General features: G+C 44.5%; 1 protein-coding gene across 8 annotated transcripts; it reads right to left on the reverse strand.

Moving 5' to 3' along the window:
* Positions 1-232: 232 nt before the first annotated feature.
* oma1 (OMA1 zinc metallopeptidase) lies at positions 233-17,976 on the reverse strand. 8 transcript variants are annotated; one of them, XM_045706407.1, is made up of 10 exons: positions 17,860-17,959; positions 15,450-15,591; positions 14,379-14,842; positions 10,426-10,654; positions 9,168-9,341; positions 8,906-9,013; positions 6,603-6,731; positions 6,223-6,297; positions 5,846-5,995; positions 233-2,084 (listed from the first exon to the last, which is right to left on the reverse strand). In XM_045706407.1, the coding sequence occupies exons 3-10, from the start codon at positions 14,813-14,815 to the stop codon at positions 1,806-1,808; spliced, it is 1,581 nt and encodes a 526-aa protein (XP_045562363.1). In that variant the 5' UTR covers positions 14,816-14,842; positions 15,450-15,591; positions 17,860-17,959; the 3' UTR covers positions 233-1,805. The 8 variants fall into 8 exon arrangements, with proteins under 8 accessions (XP_045562363.1, XP_014024794.1, XP_014024793.1 ...); XM_014169319.2 differs by lacking the exon at positions 15,450-15,591 and having other exon boundaries at positions 17,860-17,976; XM_014169318.2 differs by lacking the exon at positions 15,450-15,591 and having other exon boundaries at positions 14,379-14,864; positions 17,860-17,962.
* Between the last annotated feature and the right edge of the window lies 1 nt (position 17,977).

Genomic DNA, 17,977 nt, shown 5'->3' on the forward strand with positions numbered 1-17,977 from the left:
CCCCCGGGACTACACTCTCAAACCCTCCTGTATGTGTATGTGTGACTTACAGAGATTCCTGCTCTAGCACAGACTCATACAATTCCCTTCGACCAGTGAGGAAGGACACTGTAGACTCGTGCATTCCCCCTGAGCAAATGCCTAGGCTTTAGCTCAGTGTGCTAACACGGTCAACCAAGGTTAGAACCCAGGCATTCACACTTATGTTACAACGACAAACCACACTAGACCATTTTTACCTCAAAACCCATTCATTTTTGGATTGTCAGGTTCTAAGCTGTAAATTCTAGTATAGAAAATATGTTCTTTGGCTTGTTCAATACATGATTTGTACAAAACTACATATTTTTATGATTTCACAAAGATCTTTGACACTAAAACACAACACCATTCCTTCAGGACAACACATAAAACTCATTTAAATTAACTTGATTAATTAACATAATTAACATTACCACAAAACACATTGCAACAGGTGGTGATGGACGGACACGATAGTGTAAATAAAGTAGGTGGCATACAGGACACAGTGCCTACACACTGTCTACCCAGCAAACCAAAATGTGAATAAGTCAAGAGGTATGAGTACTTTCTGAAGGACATTCTTACATGGTTTGTATCAGGGTGACCAAGATATTTCCTCAATGTTCTTAGAATGTTATTTATATGTTCCCAGTTTTGAACAGTCAAGGAGGTTTATTTCACGCGTTAAGTGTCATCTTACTGTTGAGGAATTTGGCTGTACAACAATCCATGTAGAAACACATGTGACAATTATTTGTAATCACATGAATATATATTGGACAAACACCACTGAGATGGGACGAACACAACTTTTCACTGACTTCCAGGTTGTGGTCTTTGGAAAGAGAGGATAACTCAATCTAGTATTTTACTCTTTTATATACACTGTAAAGTTGAGATGTTTTGACTTTATTTTCCCTACAAACTTGATTTCGGAAATCATGTTAAATTATTGCTTGGCAGTTTCGGTGAGGTGTACATAGATGTGCATATGTACTAAGACATATAGCCATAGTTTGAACAATAATTTGTTAAATCTCTTCTGTTATTGGTAACGGTGAGAGGTTAGCATGTGTTGGGGGTATGATCTTTGACCCTCTAACTTTCTCACTCATTATTCACAATTAATTCAGGATTATCCGTTATCATGGTAGCATCCACATCAATGTAGAAGTGTCGAGAAACATACTCTAAATAATCTTAAACCCAACCAAAACAAACTGCAAATGCATCCAACAACTTTGTAGAGTCACAAGCTTGATGTTGTCGTTGCGTGATAGGAATATGGGACCAGATACTAAACGTTTGATTACTTTACTTTAGAGGTGTCAATCTCTAGGGCGGGGTGTCGATTTTGAACCCTACCTTTTTGAGAAAACAAATCTTACTTGTTTAACTAAAATCTCTTTCTCTGAGCAATTGTATAAGTATAAAAACATATGAATTGTATTTATTTATTTTATACAGTCATTACTGCTCATCTTTATCAGGGGAGTCAATCATTTTGGACCTCGATGTATATGCTCATTAGGCCATTGAGTGCAGCATGTCCCCAGTTGAAATCTTCCAATTAAAACAGGATAATATCTCTATGTATTCACACTACACATTCAAAGCATCTCCCTGTACCCTCTTACACACAGTAAAACAGAACAGCTACGCCAAACCTTTTTGCAGCAATTCCACAGAAGCGGGTGGCAACAGTAGTTTTACAAGACCTTACAAGCATCAGTCAATTAGCACTCAAGGAGCTACAATCAGACTGGAACTAGGCCTGGGGGTTAGAGGTGGGTAGCAGTGTCTAGGGTCAGGGCTGTGGCTTGGGCTGTAGGTGAGGCTGAGGAGGCTAGCAGGGCAGTTGCCAGTCCCCCTGGGTGTGGAGCCCTTCTGTGGTCTGAGGTTGGGGTCTGGGACAGAGCTAGTGGTTTCAGTCTCTTCCCCGCCTCTCCCTCCAGGTCCCTAGTAGCGTTCAGCAGCACTTTGACACTCTGAGTGAAGACAGCTCTGGGGTCTGTAGCAGGGAGGGCAGGACAGGAACAGCTCTCCCTCAACTCCAGGTACTGGGGAGAGGGAGAGAGGGAGGTTATAGTGGAAACACCAGAAAGACAAACGTATGACAGCAGCGTGTGGCAGTGGCTTGTTATCGCCCTAGAGTCAACTGACGCACCGGTGAGTCAATCAAAGTAACGCAATATATATATTTTTTTGTCCATTTAAGCTAGAGATTTCTGTGTTTTTGCATTCGATGTGTCGCAGGCCACCACATCCGCCGATGTCGCGCTTCCGCATCTGCGGTGAAAGGTGGCAGAGTTGGAGCGGTATTTGTCAGACAATGAGATATCCCAAAAATCGGACTTCACTCTATGGAATGAGGAGACTCTCACGAACACAATAGTGGTCTCTACGACCCCCACAAGCATCAGGAGACTCTTCTGAAGTTGGTACCGTCGATGTATCAACTTCTGTTGGTAGCGTCCGAACCGTTTGGGCTACAAACTATTGTGACCCCACTGTGTTCTCCGTTTTGCTCTACGACCCTCACAAGTTTCACGGGACTCATCTGAAGGTAACCGGTACCGGTTTAAAAAATGTATGGAAGTATAAAGGTAGTTTTGTGCCTACCCAAAAATAAAGGCCAAATTCAATATTTTATCAAATCATTTTTGTACATATATTTTTTTTAATACCTAATGGGTTCCTAAAATTCAAAATCAAATAGCTAAATGATACATAATAATATGACCATCTTAAAACAATTATACAAGTCAGCTTAGAACCCCCCCCCTCCCCCATTGAAAATGAACAATCGTCAGGAAATTAACTGAAAGTGACAGCAGATGTGTGGTTAGAGACGATAGTACGGCCACAAGATGCTTTGAAAGTCAATTTCGGCCGCCCACTAATCAGGTGAGTTCTCTCTCCTACACACACGGTGGATGTGAGTAAATCCGTCCCTAAACTATACGGATCCAGATCACTACTTCTACAGGTCAATGTCCCAGTCTGGGATTCAACAGGAAGGCTCAGTAGCGTGCCAACTGTCTGTGTGTGTCTGTGTGTGTGCGCGCATGTAACCCTGTGTGACACACAGGAGTGTATTTACCCTTGAGTGTATCTGTTTTAGCAGGAGAGGAACAGATGGAGAAAACACTAATTGTCCATCAGACGAGAGTTTGTGTGCTACTGTGCCTGTGAGGATATATGGGTGTGTGGTGTGCATACATACGTCTGTGTGTGTATGTACGTACACTACATGACCAAAAGTATGTGGACACCTGCTCGTCGAACATCTCATTCCAAAATCATGAGCATTAATATGGAGTTGGTCCCCCTTTGCTGCTATAACAGCATCCACTCTTCTGGGAAGGCTTTCCACTAGATGTTGGAACATTGCTGTGGGACTTGCTTCCATTCAGCCACAAGACTGATGTAGGGAGATTAGGCCTGGCTCGCAGTCGGCGGTCAAATTCATCCCAAAGGTGTTCAATAGGGTTGAGGCCAGGGCTCTGTGCAGGCCAGTCATGTTCTTCCACACCAATCTCGACAAACCATTTCTGTATGGGCCTCGCTTTTTGCACAGGGGCATTGTCATGCTGAAACAGGAACGGGCCTTCCCCAAATCGTTGCCACAAAGTTGGAAGCACAGAATCATTGTGAATGTCACTGTATACTGTAGCGTTAAGAATTCCTTTCACTGGACCTAAGGGGCTTAGCCATGAAAAACAGCCCCAGACCATAATTCCTCCTCCACCAAACATTATAGTTGGCACTATGCATTGGGGCAGGTAGTGTTCTCCTGGCATCCGCCAAACCCAGATTTGTCTGTCAGACTGCCAGATGGTGAAGCGTGATTCATCACTCCAGAGGTGTTTCCACTGCTCCAGTCCAATGACGGCGAGCTTTACACCACTCTTAGGGCCGCGCACATGTAGCCCGACCATGTCGACGTGGGTTCGATTCCGTCCCACGCCCTTCAGGCACAAATAACTCAATTCCTCTGACTGACTTGATTTGTTTACACATTTGAAATAAAAGGGGAGACCAGGGAAAATGTACCCCCCAATCTTGATAAGAAATGACCATACCAGACACTTTTGGATAACATAAATAGGAAACAAATAAAATAATAACAGTAAGATTCATCAACATGAGTTTCCATTCATACAAAGTGTCAGGTAAATTGCCACAGTAGATTTGCTGTGTTAAATGATTGAATACTTTATTTCCATTGTACAGAATGCTTGTCAAATAGATAAATCCCCCTTAGTCTATTCAAAAAGTTGTTCCGATGATAAGACCAACCAGAGACCGAACACATCTTGAAAGGGTTGCAAGCAGGACTAAGGTATCACCGACATCAACTTTTAGGGAGCGGTAATGAGGTGACCAACAATGGTTGTAATTGAGTTCAGCTGTGCAGGTGAATTTAGCACGTATTGATGGTTTAATGACACATCAGCTGGTAATCAGGTGCCATCGATGGTCCCAATAGTCCAATAGGCTACATTCTGTGGGCTACCCGTTAGCCTATCCATTGTCACATAATGAATAAGTTAGTGTGTTTCTCTGGCTGAGTTGATGAGCTGATCTGGGCCTACTGTAGAACAATAAACTTTCCTCCAGTGTGCATGCTCGTACACATTTTATAGATGTATCATTTGTAAATATATACTGAACAAAAATATAAACATAACATGTAAAGTGTTGGTCCCATGTTTCATGAGCTGAAATAAAAATATGTTCCATACACACAAAAAGCTTATTTCTCTCATATTTTGTGCACAAATTTGTTTACATCCCTGTTAGTGAGCATTTCTCCTTTGCCCAGATAATCCATCCACCTGACAGATGTAGCATATCAAGGAAAAAATTTAATCCATTAACCACTTGGAATGAATACCTAAACTGTTAACCTTTGAGTTGTTTTTGTCTTAACACTGTAACAACGCAGAATTAACACTGTAAAAACGCAGAATTAACACTGTAAAAAAGGTGGAACGAATGAGTTAAAGGGCAGTGGGCAGGATTCAAATCCATGCAGACTCTGTGTCCCGGGAAACAGACATTGAGGAAACCATACATGTATTCTGCCTATTGCTTGCCTTCAACATTTGCTTGCCTTCAACATTTAATAAAACAATTGATTAAAAAGAAATTATAATAAAGATTTCCCCTAATGAAAACGGCATCTACCTCTACATAAGAATTCCCACGAGACATGCTGTAGCCTGCACGTAGCCTACATAAGGTATAATGTAGGTACGGTGTGCGTTGTATACAAAACAAACGCCTTCAGCTGCCCCCTGGCGGTGAGTCTAAATATTTATTCAGATATTAAAATCCTATTGCTGCAGGATTATTTTCCTCCTGCGACGAATGGGGTCAAATTAGGCTCCGACATCTGTAGGTGTCTCGTTAGACTAGACTCCCTGCTCAAATCCTACAGCTCTGTTGGAGTACTCCTCTTAGTCAACAGTCTTCAGGCCATGTGATGTGCTTGTGTATATTAGCAACACCAGGAAGTCAAGTGGACTATTCTAACTGCCTGCGGTGTGAGACCAGGTACAGCAGACTCCTCGGTCGTGTGCCTACCACCAACACACAGCCATCATGTCTCATCAGACTGCAGGAATGACTTGATGACAAGAGTGACATCATATAGGAAGGGAAAGGGGGACACCGAGTCAGTTGTTGGAACAAACCCATTCAACTGAAATGTGTCTTCCGCATTTAACCCAACCCCTGTGAATATAGACCCTTGGAGACAGTGTATACTGGTGTATGTGGACGAGTCTCTCTCTCTCCCCTGCATGCTTGCTACCTGTGGGACCAGCCTGTCCAGCTGTGTAACTCTGTTCCTGTGAGAGGGGTGTGTGGAGAGCCACTCCGGTACTGTAGGTTCTCCTCTCAGCTGGTTACTGATCTCCATCTGCTGCCAGAACACTGGCCCTGCCCGCACATCAGCACATGCCTGGAGGGAGAGAGACTGGGTTACACACACCCTGAGCCCCTGTATGGTTGTCACGGAAACGATACATTACTACAGCATCCAGAACAGGTTGATGTTAGAAGAGTGGGAGAAATTCTATATTTGACAACATCGCCATCTAGTGCCCTGTAGGCAGCTGTAAGTTTAGTCAGCAAATACAGAAGGGTCAGGAGGCAAGAGTGAGACAGAGCTACTGTCCTATCCTGTACCTTGGCAGCCAGCTGGAGTCCAACCTGATCAGCTTCTGCCTCCAACTTCCTGCTATAGGGACGATCAAACAGGAACTGACAGAGAGACACACACAGAGAGAGAGAGAGGGAGCGAGAAAGACAGAGAGACAGAGAGAGGGACACAGAGAGAGAGAGACAGAGAGAGGGACACAGAGAGAGAGAGACAGAGAGAGGGACACAGAGAGAGAGAGAGAGAGAGAGAGAGAGAGAGAGAGACACAGAGAGAGAGTGAGGGAGTGAGAAAGACAGAGAGACAGAGAGAACAGAGAGAGGGACACAGAGAGAGAGCGAGAGAGAGACAGAGAGATTAGTTAAACATATCTTTCACCACATGAAAAGTTCTGATATGTGTCTGTTACCTGTATGAGCTTAGTCTGTATCCACTGTCCCAGTACAGCCAGGCTGTCTCGAGGACACACGGCCCAGATGGCTGTTAGCAGGATCAGAGACAGGAAGTCTACCACATGAGACATACTGGCCTGCTCTGCCTGGAGGGAGGAAGGGAGTGAAGGAGCGAAAAGAGAGACAAAAGTAGGGAGGGGAGGGAGAAAGTAGAAAAGCAATAAATAAATAATTCTCTGTAAGTGTATTGATTGTTCCCACCGATTTCATCTGAGGTTTTAATTCAGACCTAATATGGAGATTACATTAGGAAATGGTGAATCTAACAGCAGGCACCCAGGGCGAGGCTGGAACTGATTAATCCATATTCATTTTCTCCATCTAATTAAACTGTCCTGTATTGGAGGGTATACAGGTCTCAGAGGAAGTGATCAGGAACTAACTCCAAACATTTCTCTTTGAGCAAGAGCCATATCCCATTAGAACAGTCAGCGGTTCTGATTTCATTGAAAAGGGATGAGACTCTCCACTTAAAACAGCTGTAGCGTCAGTCCAGAAACAACATTAGCGTCTCAGACATCTAAAGTACTCTCTGTCTGTGAGCTTCTTAGAACTAGTGACTGATGATACGACCCCACTGCAATTAATGACATCCTCCCTGCAGACCTGCGACAGATCTGAGCTGTAGGTCAGGTGACGTGGATGAGAGAGGAGGAGAGCAGTAGTACTGTAGCATGACTGAGGCTGATGAGTCACTCGGCACAGAACAGGACACCACTCTATGTAGCCCCCAAGCAAGCAACGAGCAAACACACACACACACACAGTCTTGTATAACTAACCTTGTGGGGACACACAATTCAGTCCTATTCAAAATCCTCACACACGTATATTAGAGACAGCCAGAAAGGCCTGGCTGTATACTCAGTGTTCCATCACTAGAGAGACAGACAGAAAGGCCTGGCTGTATACTCAGTGTCCCATCACTAGAGAGACAGACAGAAAGGCCTGGCTGTATACTCAGTGTCCCATCACTAGAGAGACAGACAGAAAGGCCTGGCTGTATACTCAGTGTCCCATCACTAGAGAGACAGACAGAAAGGCCTGGCTGTATACTCAGTGTCCCATCACTAGAGAGACAGACAGAAAGGCCTGGCTGTATACTCAGTGTTCCATCACTAGAGAGACAGACAGAAAGGCCTGGCTGTATACTCAGTGTTCCATCACTAGAGAGACAGACAGAAAGGCCTGGCTGTATACTCAGTGTCCCATCACTAGAGAGACAGACAGAAAGGCCTGGCTGTATACTCAGTGTCCCATCACTAGAGAGACAGACAGAAAGGCCTGGCTGTATACTCAGTGTTCCATCACTAGAGAGACAGACAGAAAGGCCTGGCTGTATACTCAGTGTTCCATCACTAGAGAGACAGACAGAAAGGCCTGGCTGTATACTCAGTGTTCCATCACTAGAGAGACAGACAGAAAGGCCTGGCTGTATACTCAGTGTTCCATCACTAGAGAGACAGACAGAAAGGCCTGGCTGTATACTCAGTGTTCCATCACTAGAGAGACAGACAGAAAGGCCTGGCTGTATACTCAGTGTTCCATCACTAGAGAGACAGACAGAAAGGCCTGGCTGTATACTCAGTGTTCCATCACTAGAGAGACAGACAGAAAGGCCTGGCTGTATACTCAGTGTTCCATCACTAGAGAGACAGACAGAAAGGCCTGGCTGTATACTCAGTGTTCCATCACTAGAGAGACAGACAGAAAGGCCTGGCTGTATACTCAGTGTTCCATCACTAGAGAGACAGACAGAAAGGCCTGGCTGTATACTCAGTGTTCCATCACTAGAGAGACAGACAGAAAGGCCTGGCTGTATACTCAGTGTTCCATCACTAGAGAGACAGACAGAAAGGCCTGGCTGTATACTCAGTGTTCCATCACTAGAGAGACAGACAGAAAGGCCTGGCTGTATACTCAGTGTTCCATCACTAGAGAGACAGACAGAAAGGCCTGGCTGTATACTCAGTGTTCCATCACTAGAGAGACAGACAGAAAGGCCTGGCTGTATACTCAGTGTTCCATCACTAGAGAGACAGACAGAAAGGCCTGGCTGTATACTCAGTGTTCCATCACTAGAGAGACAGACAGAAAGGCCTGGCTGTATACTCAGTGTTCCATCACTAGAGAGACAGACAGAAAGGCCTGGCTGTATACTCAGTGTTCCATCACTAGAGAGACAGACAGAAAGGCCTGGCTGTATACTCAGTGTTCCATCACTAGAGAGACAGACAGAAAGGCCTGGCTGTATACTCACAGAGTGTCCCATCACTGCGTGGGCCATCTCATGTCCCAGGATGAAGGTGAGCTGGTGAACATCTGCAACGGCCTCCAACATCCCGGTGAACATAAACACCTTTCCATTCTAGAGGAGAGAGACAGGTATCATACAAACAACAGTCAACTTTTGATCTTACTGTTTTGATCTTCGCTGGCCAGTTTCGTCTACATGTTTTGATCTGGACTGGGAATAAAAACAAAAAGCCACAAACACACACAGAGAGAGAGCAGGGACTCACAGGCAGGACGAAAGCGTTGACGGAAGGGCTGTCGACCAAGTGGACGGTCCATGGAACAGAGGAGACCTCTGGGATGTCCTTGTTCCTCTGGGCCAGGTGCTCCACCACTCTCTCTACCACCTGGTGACGAGGGTCCTTCTCTGGAACCATCAACTCAGCAAATTCCTCCATGTACTGGGTAGAACACACACACACACACACACAGAACACACACACACACACACAGTTACATCAACATCCTCCATGTACTGGGTAGAACACACACACACACAGTTACATCAACATCCTCCATGTACTGGGTAGAACACACACACACAAACACACACACACACAGTTACATCAACATCCTCCATGTACTGGGTAGAACACACACACACACACAGTTACATCAACATCCTCCATGTACTGGGTAGAACACACACACACACACACACACAGTTACATCAACATCCTCCATGTACTGGGTAGAACACACACACACACACACACACACACACACACACACACACACACACACACACACAACACCACACAACATCCTCCATGCACTGAGGACACAAACAAGAGTCGGTTACTGAACTATTATTATATTATAATTAACAATAAGGCCAGAGGGCATGTGGTATGTGGCCAATATACCACAAACCGCTGAGGTGCCTTATTGCTATTATAAACGGGTTACCAACGTAATTAGAACAGTAAATATGGTCTGATATACCACGGCTTTCAGCCAATCAGCATTCAGGGCTCGAACCACCAGGTTTATAATATATTATGAATTCATCATTTCCTAAAACAAGTTCATCTGAATGGTTGAAAACGATGATCTTATTAGATATAATATGGCCCATCTCTCTTCACCCCCCTCTCTCTCCGCAGTACTGCAGGCATTGTTAGCACAAAACAGGATTATAGTAAATGGAATATATTTTTCAAGACAATTATGATCCCAATAATTGCTTCTAATACACCAGATATGTGTCTTTGAACCAGACACAGAAGAAGTTTAAGGATCATTAGTTGCTAATGGTTGCCTGCAGAAACCCGGTTAGCCTTCAACTTGAGTTACTCAATGAGAGAGGACAGTACTGTGCTAGCCTGTCACTTCCTGGAGTAGCTCAAACCGTGCATGTTATGTCTCCACGAGACGTTACCTTAACAGACTGCATTTGTCTTCAACGAGCTATTGAGCCTTCACAAAGGAATGACTGGTGTCAAGTGATTGATGGCCATTCATATACACAGTTACTGGTCTCACCCCATCTCCTGTCACTGCAGCCAGCTCCATGTAGTTCTCTCTACTGAACACTAGGAGGCGTGTGCGTCCCGTGATGGGCGATTCGTCCAGATGAGTCAGGAAGAAACTTGCCATGATCACCATAGCAACCATACCCCCGGCCACCAGCTGCCAACGGCGACGCCAGAAATTCTGACGCACGAGCTGCTGCTTATTGGGAGGGAGGGCCAACCACCACTTCCTGATACTCCTAGAGGAGAGGGGACACCAAAAACACCATGTAGCACTACTAGAGACAGAGACACCATGCAGCACTACTAGAGACAGAGACACCATGCAGCACTACTAGAGACAGAGACACCATGCAGCACTACTAGAGACAGAGACACCGTGCAGCACTACTAGAGACAGAGACACCGTGCAGCACTACTAGAGACAGAGACACCGTGCAGCACTACTAGAGACAGAGACACCGTGCAGCACTACTAGAGACAGAGACACCAAAAACACCATGCAGCACTACTAGAGACAGAGACACCAAAAACACCATGCAGCACTACTAGAGACAGAGACACCATGCAGCACTACTAGAGACAGAGACACCATGCAGCACTACTAGAGACAGAGACACCATGCAGCACTACTAGAGACAGAGACACCATGTAGCACTACTAGAGACAGAGACACCATGCAGCACTACTAGAGACAGAGACACCATGCAGCACTACTAGAGACAGAGACACCATGCAGCACTACTAGAGAGAGGGACACCATGCAGCACTACTAGAGACAGAGACACCATGCAGCACTACTAGAGACAGAGACACCAAAAACACCATGCAGCACTACTAGAGAGAGGGACACCATGCAGCACTACTAGAGACAGAGACACCATGCAGCACTACTAGAGACAGAGACACCAAAAACACCATGTAGCACTACTAGAGACAGAGACACCAAAAACACCATGCAGCACTACTAGAGACAGAGACACCGTGCAGCACTACTAGAGACAGAGACACCGTGCAGCACTACTAGAGACAGAGACACCGTGCAGCACTACTAGAGACAGAGACACCGTGCAGCACTACTAGAGACAGAGACACCATGCAGCACTACTAGAGACAGAGACACCGTGCAGCACTACTAGAGACAGAGACACCGTGCAGCACTACTAGAGACAGAGACACCGTGCAGCACTACTAGAGAGAGAGACACCATGTAGCATAGCACTACTAGAGACAGAGACACCATGTAGCATAGCACTACTAGAGACAGAGACACCATGTAGCATAGCACTACTAGAAACAGAGACACCATGCAGCACTACTAGAGACAGAGACACCATGCAGAACTACTAGAGACAGAGACACCATGCAGCACTACTAGAGACAGAGACACCAAAAACACCATGCAGCACTACTAGAGACAGAGACACCATGCAGCACTACTAGAGACACCATGCAGCACTACTAGAGACAGAGACCAAAAACACCATGCAGCACTACTAGAGACAGAGACACCATGCAGCACTACTAGAGACAGAGACACCATGCAGCACTACTAGAGACAGAGACACCATGCAGCACTACTAGAGACAGAGACACCATGCAGCACTACTAGAGACAGAGACACCATGTAGCACTACTAGAGACAGAGACACCATGCAGCACTACTAGAGACAGACACACCGTGTAGCACTACTAGAGACAGAGACACCAAAAACACCATGTAGCACTACTAGAGACAGAGACACCATGCAGCACTACTAGAGACAGAGACACCATGCAGCACTACTAGAGACACCATGCAGCACTACTAGACACACCATGCAGCACTACTAGAGACACCATGCAGCACTACTAGAGACAGAGACCAAAAACACCATGCAGCACTACTAGAGACAGAGACACCATGCAGCACTACTAGAGACAGAGACACCATGCAGCACTACTAGAGACAGAGACACCATGCAGCACTACTAGAGACAGAGACACCATGCAGCACTACTAGAGACAGAGACACCATGTAGCACTACTAGAGACAGAGACACCATGCAGCACTACTAGAGACAGAGACACCATGCAGCACTACTAGAGACAGACACCGTGTAGCACTACTAGAGACAGAGACACCAAAAACACCATGCAGCACTACTAGAGACAGAGACACCATGCAGCACTACTAGAGACAGAGACACCATGCAGCACTACTAGAGACAGAGACACCGTGCAGCACTACTAGAGACAGAGACACCAAAAACACCATGTAGCAGCAACGTCTATCTTACCATCATAAACCGTATCAATGTACTGTGCATTCGGAAAGTATTCAGACCCCTTCACTTTTCCCACATTTTGTTACGTTTTAGCATTATTCTAAAATGCATCAAATACATGTTTTTCCTCATCAATCTACACACAAATACCCCATAATCACAAAGAGAAAAAAAACGTTTTTTTCAAACCTATTAAAAATAGAAAACAGAAATACCTTATTTACATAAGTATTCAGACCCTTTGCTATGAGACTCGAAACAGAGCTCAGGTACATCCTGTTTCCATTTATCATCCTTGAGATGTTTCTACAACTTGATTGGAGTCCACCTGTGGTAAATTCAATTGACCGGACATGATTTGGAAAGGCATAAACCTGTCTATATAAGGTCCCACAGTTGACAGTGCATGTCAGTGCAAAAACCAAGCCATGAGGTTGAAGGACTTGTCCGTAGAGCTCCAAGACAGGATTGCGTCAAGGCACAGATCTGGGAAAGTGTACCAAAAAATGTCTGCAGCATTGAAGGTCTCCAAGAACACAGTGGCCTCCATCAATCTTAAATGGAAGAAGTTTGGAACCAGCAAGAATCTTCGTAGAGCTGGCCACCCGGCCAAACTGAACAATCGGGGGAGAAGGGCCTTGGTCAGGAAGCTGACCAAGAACCCGATGGTCACTCTGACAGAGCTCCAGAATTCCTCTGTGGAAATGGTTGTCCTTCTGGAAGGTTCTCCCATCTCTGCAGCACTCCACCAATCAGGCCTTTATGGTAGAGTGGCCAGACAGAAGCCACTCAGCAAAAGGCACATGACAGCCCACTTGGAGTTTGCCAAAAGGCACCTAAAGGACTCTCAGGCCAAAAGGACTCTCAGACCATGAAAATGAAGGTTCTCTGGTCTGATGAAACCAAGATTGAACTCTTTGGCCTGAATGCCATGCATCACATCTGGAGGAAACCAGGCACCGCTCATCCCCTGGCCAATACCATCCCTACGGTGAAGCATGGTGGTGGCAGCATCATGCTGTGGGGATATTTTTCAGCGGCAGGGACTGGTAGACAAGTCAGGATCGAGGGAAAGATTAACGGAGCAAAGCACAGAGAGACCTGCTCCAGAGCACTCAGGACCTCAGACTGGGGTGAAGGTTCACCTTCCAACAGGACAACAACCCTAAGCACACAGCCAAGACAACATAGGAGTGGCTTGGGACAAGTCTCTGAATGTCCTTGAGTGGCACAGCCAGAGCCCGGACTTGAAACCGATCAAACATTTCTGGAGAGACCTGAAAATAGCTGTGCACCAACGCTCCCCATCCAACCTGACAGAGCTTGAGAGGATTTGCAGAGAAGAATGGAGGAAACTCCCCAAATACAGGTGTGCCAAGCTTGTAGAGTCATACCCAGGAAGAAGCAAGGCTGTAATCGCTGCCAAAGGTGCTTCAACAAAGTACTGAGTGAAGGGTCTGAATACTTATGTAAATGTGATATGTTTTTAATTTTTTATACATTTGCAAAAATGTCAAAACTTTTGGGGGATTTGTCATTATGGGGTGTTATGGGTAGATTGATAAGGGGGGGGGAAACAATTTCATCCATTTTAGAATAAGGCTGTGATGTAATAAAATGTAGAAAAAGTGAAGGGGTCTGAATACTTTGAATGCACTGTAGACGGAAGGAGACGACACTCGGACGTGTAGCTTACCTGCCCAGTATAATAGCCATGATCTTCTGCAGGGGTTTGAGTACCAGCCATATGAGAGGCGCAGGCAGGGCGCGATGAGGAGCAGAGGTATGGAAGAAGTTCTGTCCATGCTTAGACAGCCATATAACAGGGAGACAGTGGACAGCAGGGTCAGGTCTAGGAGTCCCCACTGGGAAAAGTACTGTTCTTACATTCTCAGATGAGAAAAGTCGTCTCTGAGACGAAGATGACCTCAATTGAAGTTGACAAACAGAGTCTGTGGTTTCGGGCTGCAGTAGAATCCGACATGTGTTGGTTGAGTAGAGTTCTGTAGAAGGTAACGTCCTCCTGGTTGTTGATTGACTCTGTCGGCAAAGGGAGGTTTGAAAGCTTCTAGACAGGTAGGCAGGTAGGCAACTGCGTTGGTTCCTCATGAGACGGACACACAACAACTCCATGGTTCTTGAATGAGAAGACACCACTTCCTGAAACGCCCAGGTGAAAAGCCTATGGAAGAACAGTCCTTGACTATGGAAGCCCATTCCCGCCACCCCAAAAGATTTCCATTTAAAAGCAATGTTCCCGCTTTAGCGGAGACTGCATTCACGGTAAACTCGGAAACGCTTGAGCTTTACTAATTGAACATAGCCCTAAAATGTTGATACTAATGTAATTTAAAAAAAACTGAAACTGAGCTGAAATCCCTCTGGATTTCCAGGCTAGGGGGGTAGTGGCTCGGGAGGTTAACTTTGGCATGTTGTAGAATTTTTGATTAACGTTTGGCATGTGTGTTTGGCTGACTTTTTAGAAGCCTTCTCCCACATCAATAAAACTTAAACACATAACACATGTGTGTAGAAAAGGCTGGATGTTATTTTACACTTCTATGTTTATTTTCAGGCAAAGATCTACCCAAGCCCCCACCAAAATATGCCCGAAGCACCCAGAAACCCTGTGCCACTGCTACCAAGAAGCAAAAGGCTAAAACACAGCACAAGCCACCAAGTAATGACGGTGAGGACGGCCCTTCACAACATAAGCAAACCCCTTACTCTCATTCTTCATCAATCGGGAAAGGTATTTTATCTGTACCAAGAATTGCCATGATGTATTTTACTGCAGAGAATGTTGAACCTTCATGCTCTGAGGACAGGTCATGTGGGAGACCGAGGTCTCCTGCCTCTTCAGATGAGATCCCCCTCACCAAAGCGCTGCAGAGGCTCAGGTCCTTTTCCTATGCCGGAAGCAAGTATGACAACTATTTTTTATGATATTGAAATTAGGCTGTTTTATTTGGAAGTAAAACATTTTTTAAACGACTTTAACAATACATTTATTTTTGAAAGAGTCCTATAACTCCTTTGTGAGATTAGTGACCTTTTAAAGGACAGTGGACGAGTCCGGTTGAGGAATTGAACGTGAACGAGACGGAAGAAGTATTACTAAAGATGGAAGAGCAGCTAATGGAGAATGATTTCCGAAAATGCATGGTGAGAAATTAAATGTTTCATTGGTATGAATTTAATTACACTATACTGCAATGTAGTACTGGATGGAAAATTCCAGTACATGTGGAATGCATTAGTGTCTTTTTGTCAAATTAGATATCTCAGATCTCAAAGCTGGGGGGAAAGACATCCCGGACCAGGTGAAGAGAGCAATGCACCGGTAAACTATTACCATATTTGTTTCACTTCTTTAAATTAGGTCATGGTGTGTTGCTTGTAAAGTACATAGTTTGTGTTCTATAGAAAACCCTGACAAACAAGCCTCATGTCAACGATGAATATGAAAAGAAACAATGGGATGAGCGTCTTTGAGGACTCTACCCTTTGCAGCATCATTATATTTACAGTGGCGGCCAAATCATGACATTTTACATGACATTTGAATACCTTCTCTAGCTAATATTTGTTTTCCCCCTTTACATCAAGTGTGAGTCTTGGCGAATGAAAGGCTACAGAGGCAGAAATACTACAGGCGATGTCAACCTGCCTGAAATATGCACCTGGCCGCATGGGGGGCAGTGGAAGGGCATGAAATAGTTGTTAAGAAGTTAAAAGCATCAAAGCCTGTTTAGCTTTAATTTATACATCTATTTTGTGGCGCAATACATTTATTTCAACCGTTCTTGACTTTCACAACACACGTTTTTACATGGACAAAGGTTTACACAATGCTGTTCCAAGTTAAAGCTCAAAATATGTTACACAGAATGACAATAGCCAACAGTAGTATAGACCCTATGTCTGGAAGATACAATTCTACTCATGGTGCAAAGTGTATTATACATCAGAGTGCTTTTCAAGAGTGTGCAACATCAAAAAGGTCCTAGTTGATACCATTTGTTTCCCTATTCTTAGCTCAGGCTCTTATCCTCATGTAAAGAAGCCTACGTCACAAAACGGCTAATACTTCTCAACACACTTCATAGATTAGCGATAATCCCTGTTGAATTCATGGTGTGTTTTGGCCAAATCCGATCACAATGTGGTCTCAACCTCACTCCAATATCGAAATGTATTTGATTATTAGAGGAGTATAGTTTTCAAACTCGATAGTACCGAAATTAAAAAATAACTGTTGGCTTGAGTGGGTGAATAAAAGTTGAAATCTCATTGATCAACGTCTCAACCAAATACTACCAACATTTCCACGTCGAAATGAAGTGGTTCCCAGTGGGTTGTTTCCGTGGCCAGAGGGGATCAGAGTGCATAGGCTTCTCTAGCATACCTGCAGCTGTGGTTATCAGTAGGCTACAGCTGATCAGACTGAAGCATTGATTAATTGTGCAAAGGTAGACAGATCATGTGGCAAATCAGTCTAAACAAAGTTACTTTGTCGTCCATCTTTTCAATGTTTTTGAGGCAACATTTTAATTAAACCAAATCAAAAGTGCTGGGGCAAATGCCAGTTTGGCACAAGTATGCGGGCAGCCCGGATGTACTGACCTCTGCAACATAACGATACATGGACATCCGCACACATTGCTACAAATCATTTTTTAAACATAATCCTATTCTTATGTTGCTGAACATTTTGCGATAGTGAACAATTTATCATGATTCAACATTTTTATATAGTATCTCAAACTTTTGACTTACGCATCTCAATTTTGAAATAGTATACATTTTGACTTGAGAATCTCGAAATTGATAGCATCGACAAAAACAATTGTGGCGGGAATGGGCTTCCATAAATGACACATCGAGTTCAACTAATATTCGTTTGCAATTGCCAGTAGTTTCCCTGAGATTACCACCTTTTAACTGTGGTTTTATTAATATCTAGTAATGTTGGTAACAGATTCAATGTCATGTCATTGCAGTCTTGCCTCACGTCGTTACTTAGCTATAACTACCTAGCAAGCTGATCTGAAGCAATGCACCGATAAAGATAGCACGTGTAAACACGTGAAAGATGCCTTTGTATGATCGATACTCTCTTAAAAACCCTTAGTTGGTCTTGGAGGCTCCAGCTTGAGAAATAAATTCTGATTTACCTTTATTCGTTTACTTTGACGGTCCTCTGCAAGTCAAACACATCGGAACTGTTTTGTGCGTCTAAAATAATAGTCCCCCCTGCAACTGCAATGCATGCTCTAAGACAATGTTCCGACA

The sequence above is a fragment of the Salmo salar genome, chromosome ssa23, assembly GCF_905237065.1.
Source record: "Salmo salar chromosome ssa23, Ssal_v3.1, whole genome shotgun sequence".
In the NCBI taxonomy this organism is placed as follows: Eukaryota; Metazoa; Chordata; class Actinopteri; order Salmoniformes; family Salmonidae; genus Salmo; species Salmo salar.

Excerpts from the sequence above, each read along its gene's own strand:
- oma1 (XM_014169317.2), bottom strand. Across the intron at positions 9,342-10,425 it reads CTGCAGTGACAGGAGATGGG|TACATGGAGGAATTTGCTGA; the intron begins GTGAGACCAGTA and ends TGTTCTACCCAG. Across the intron at positions 9,014-9,167 it reads TCAACGCTTTCGTCCTGCCT|AATGGAAAGGTGTTTATGTT; the intron begins GTGAGTCCCTGC and ends TCTCTCCTCTAG.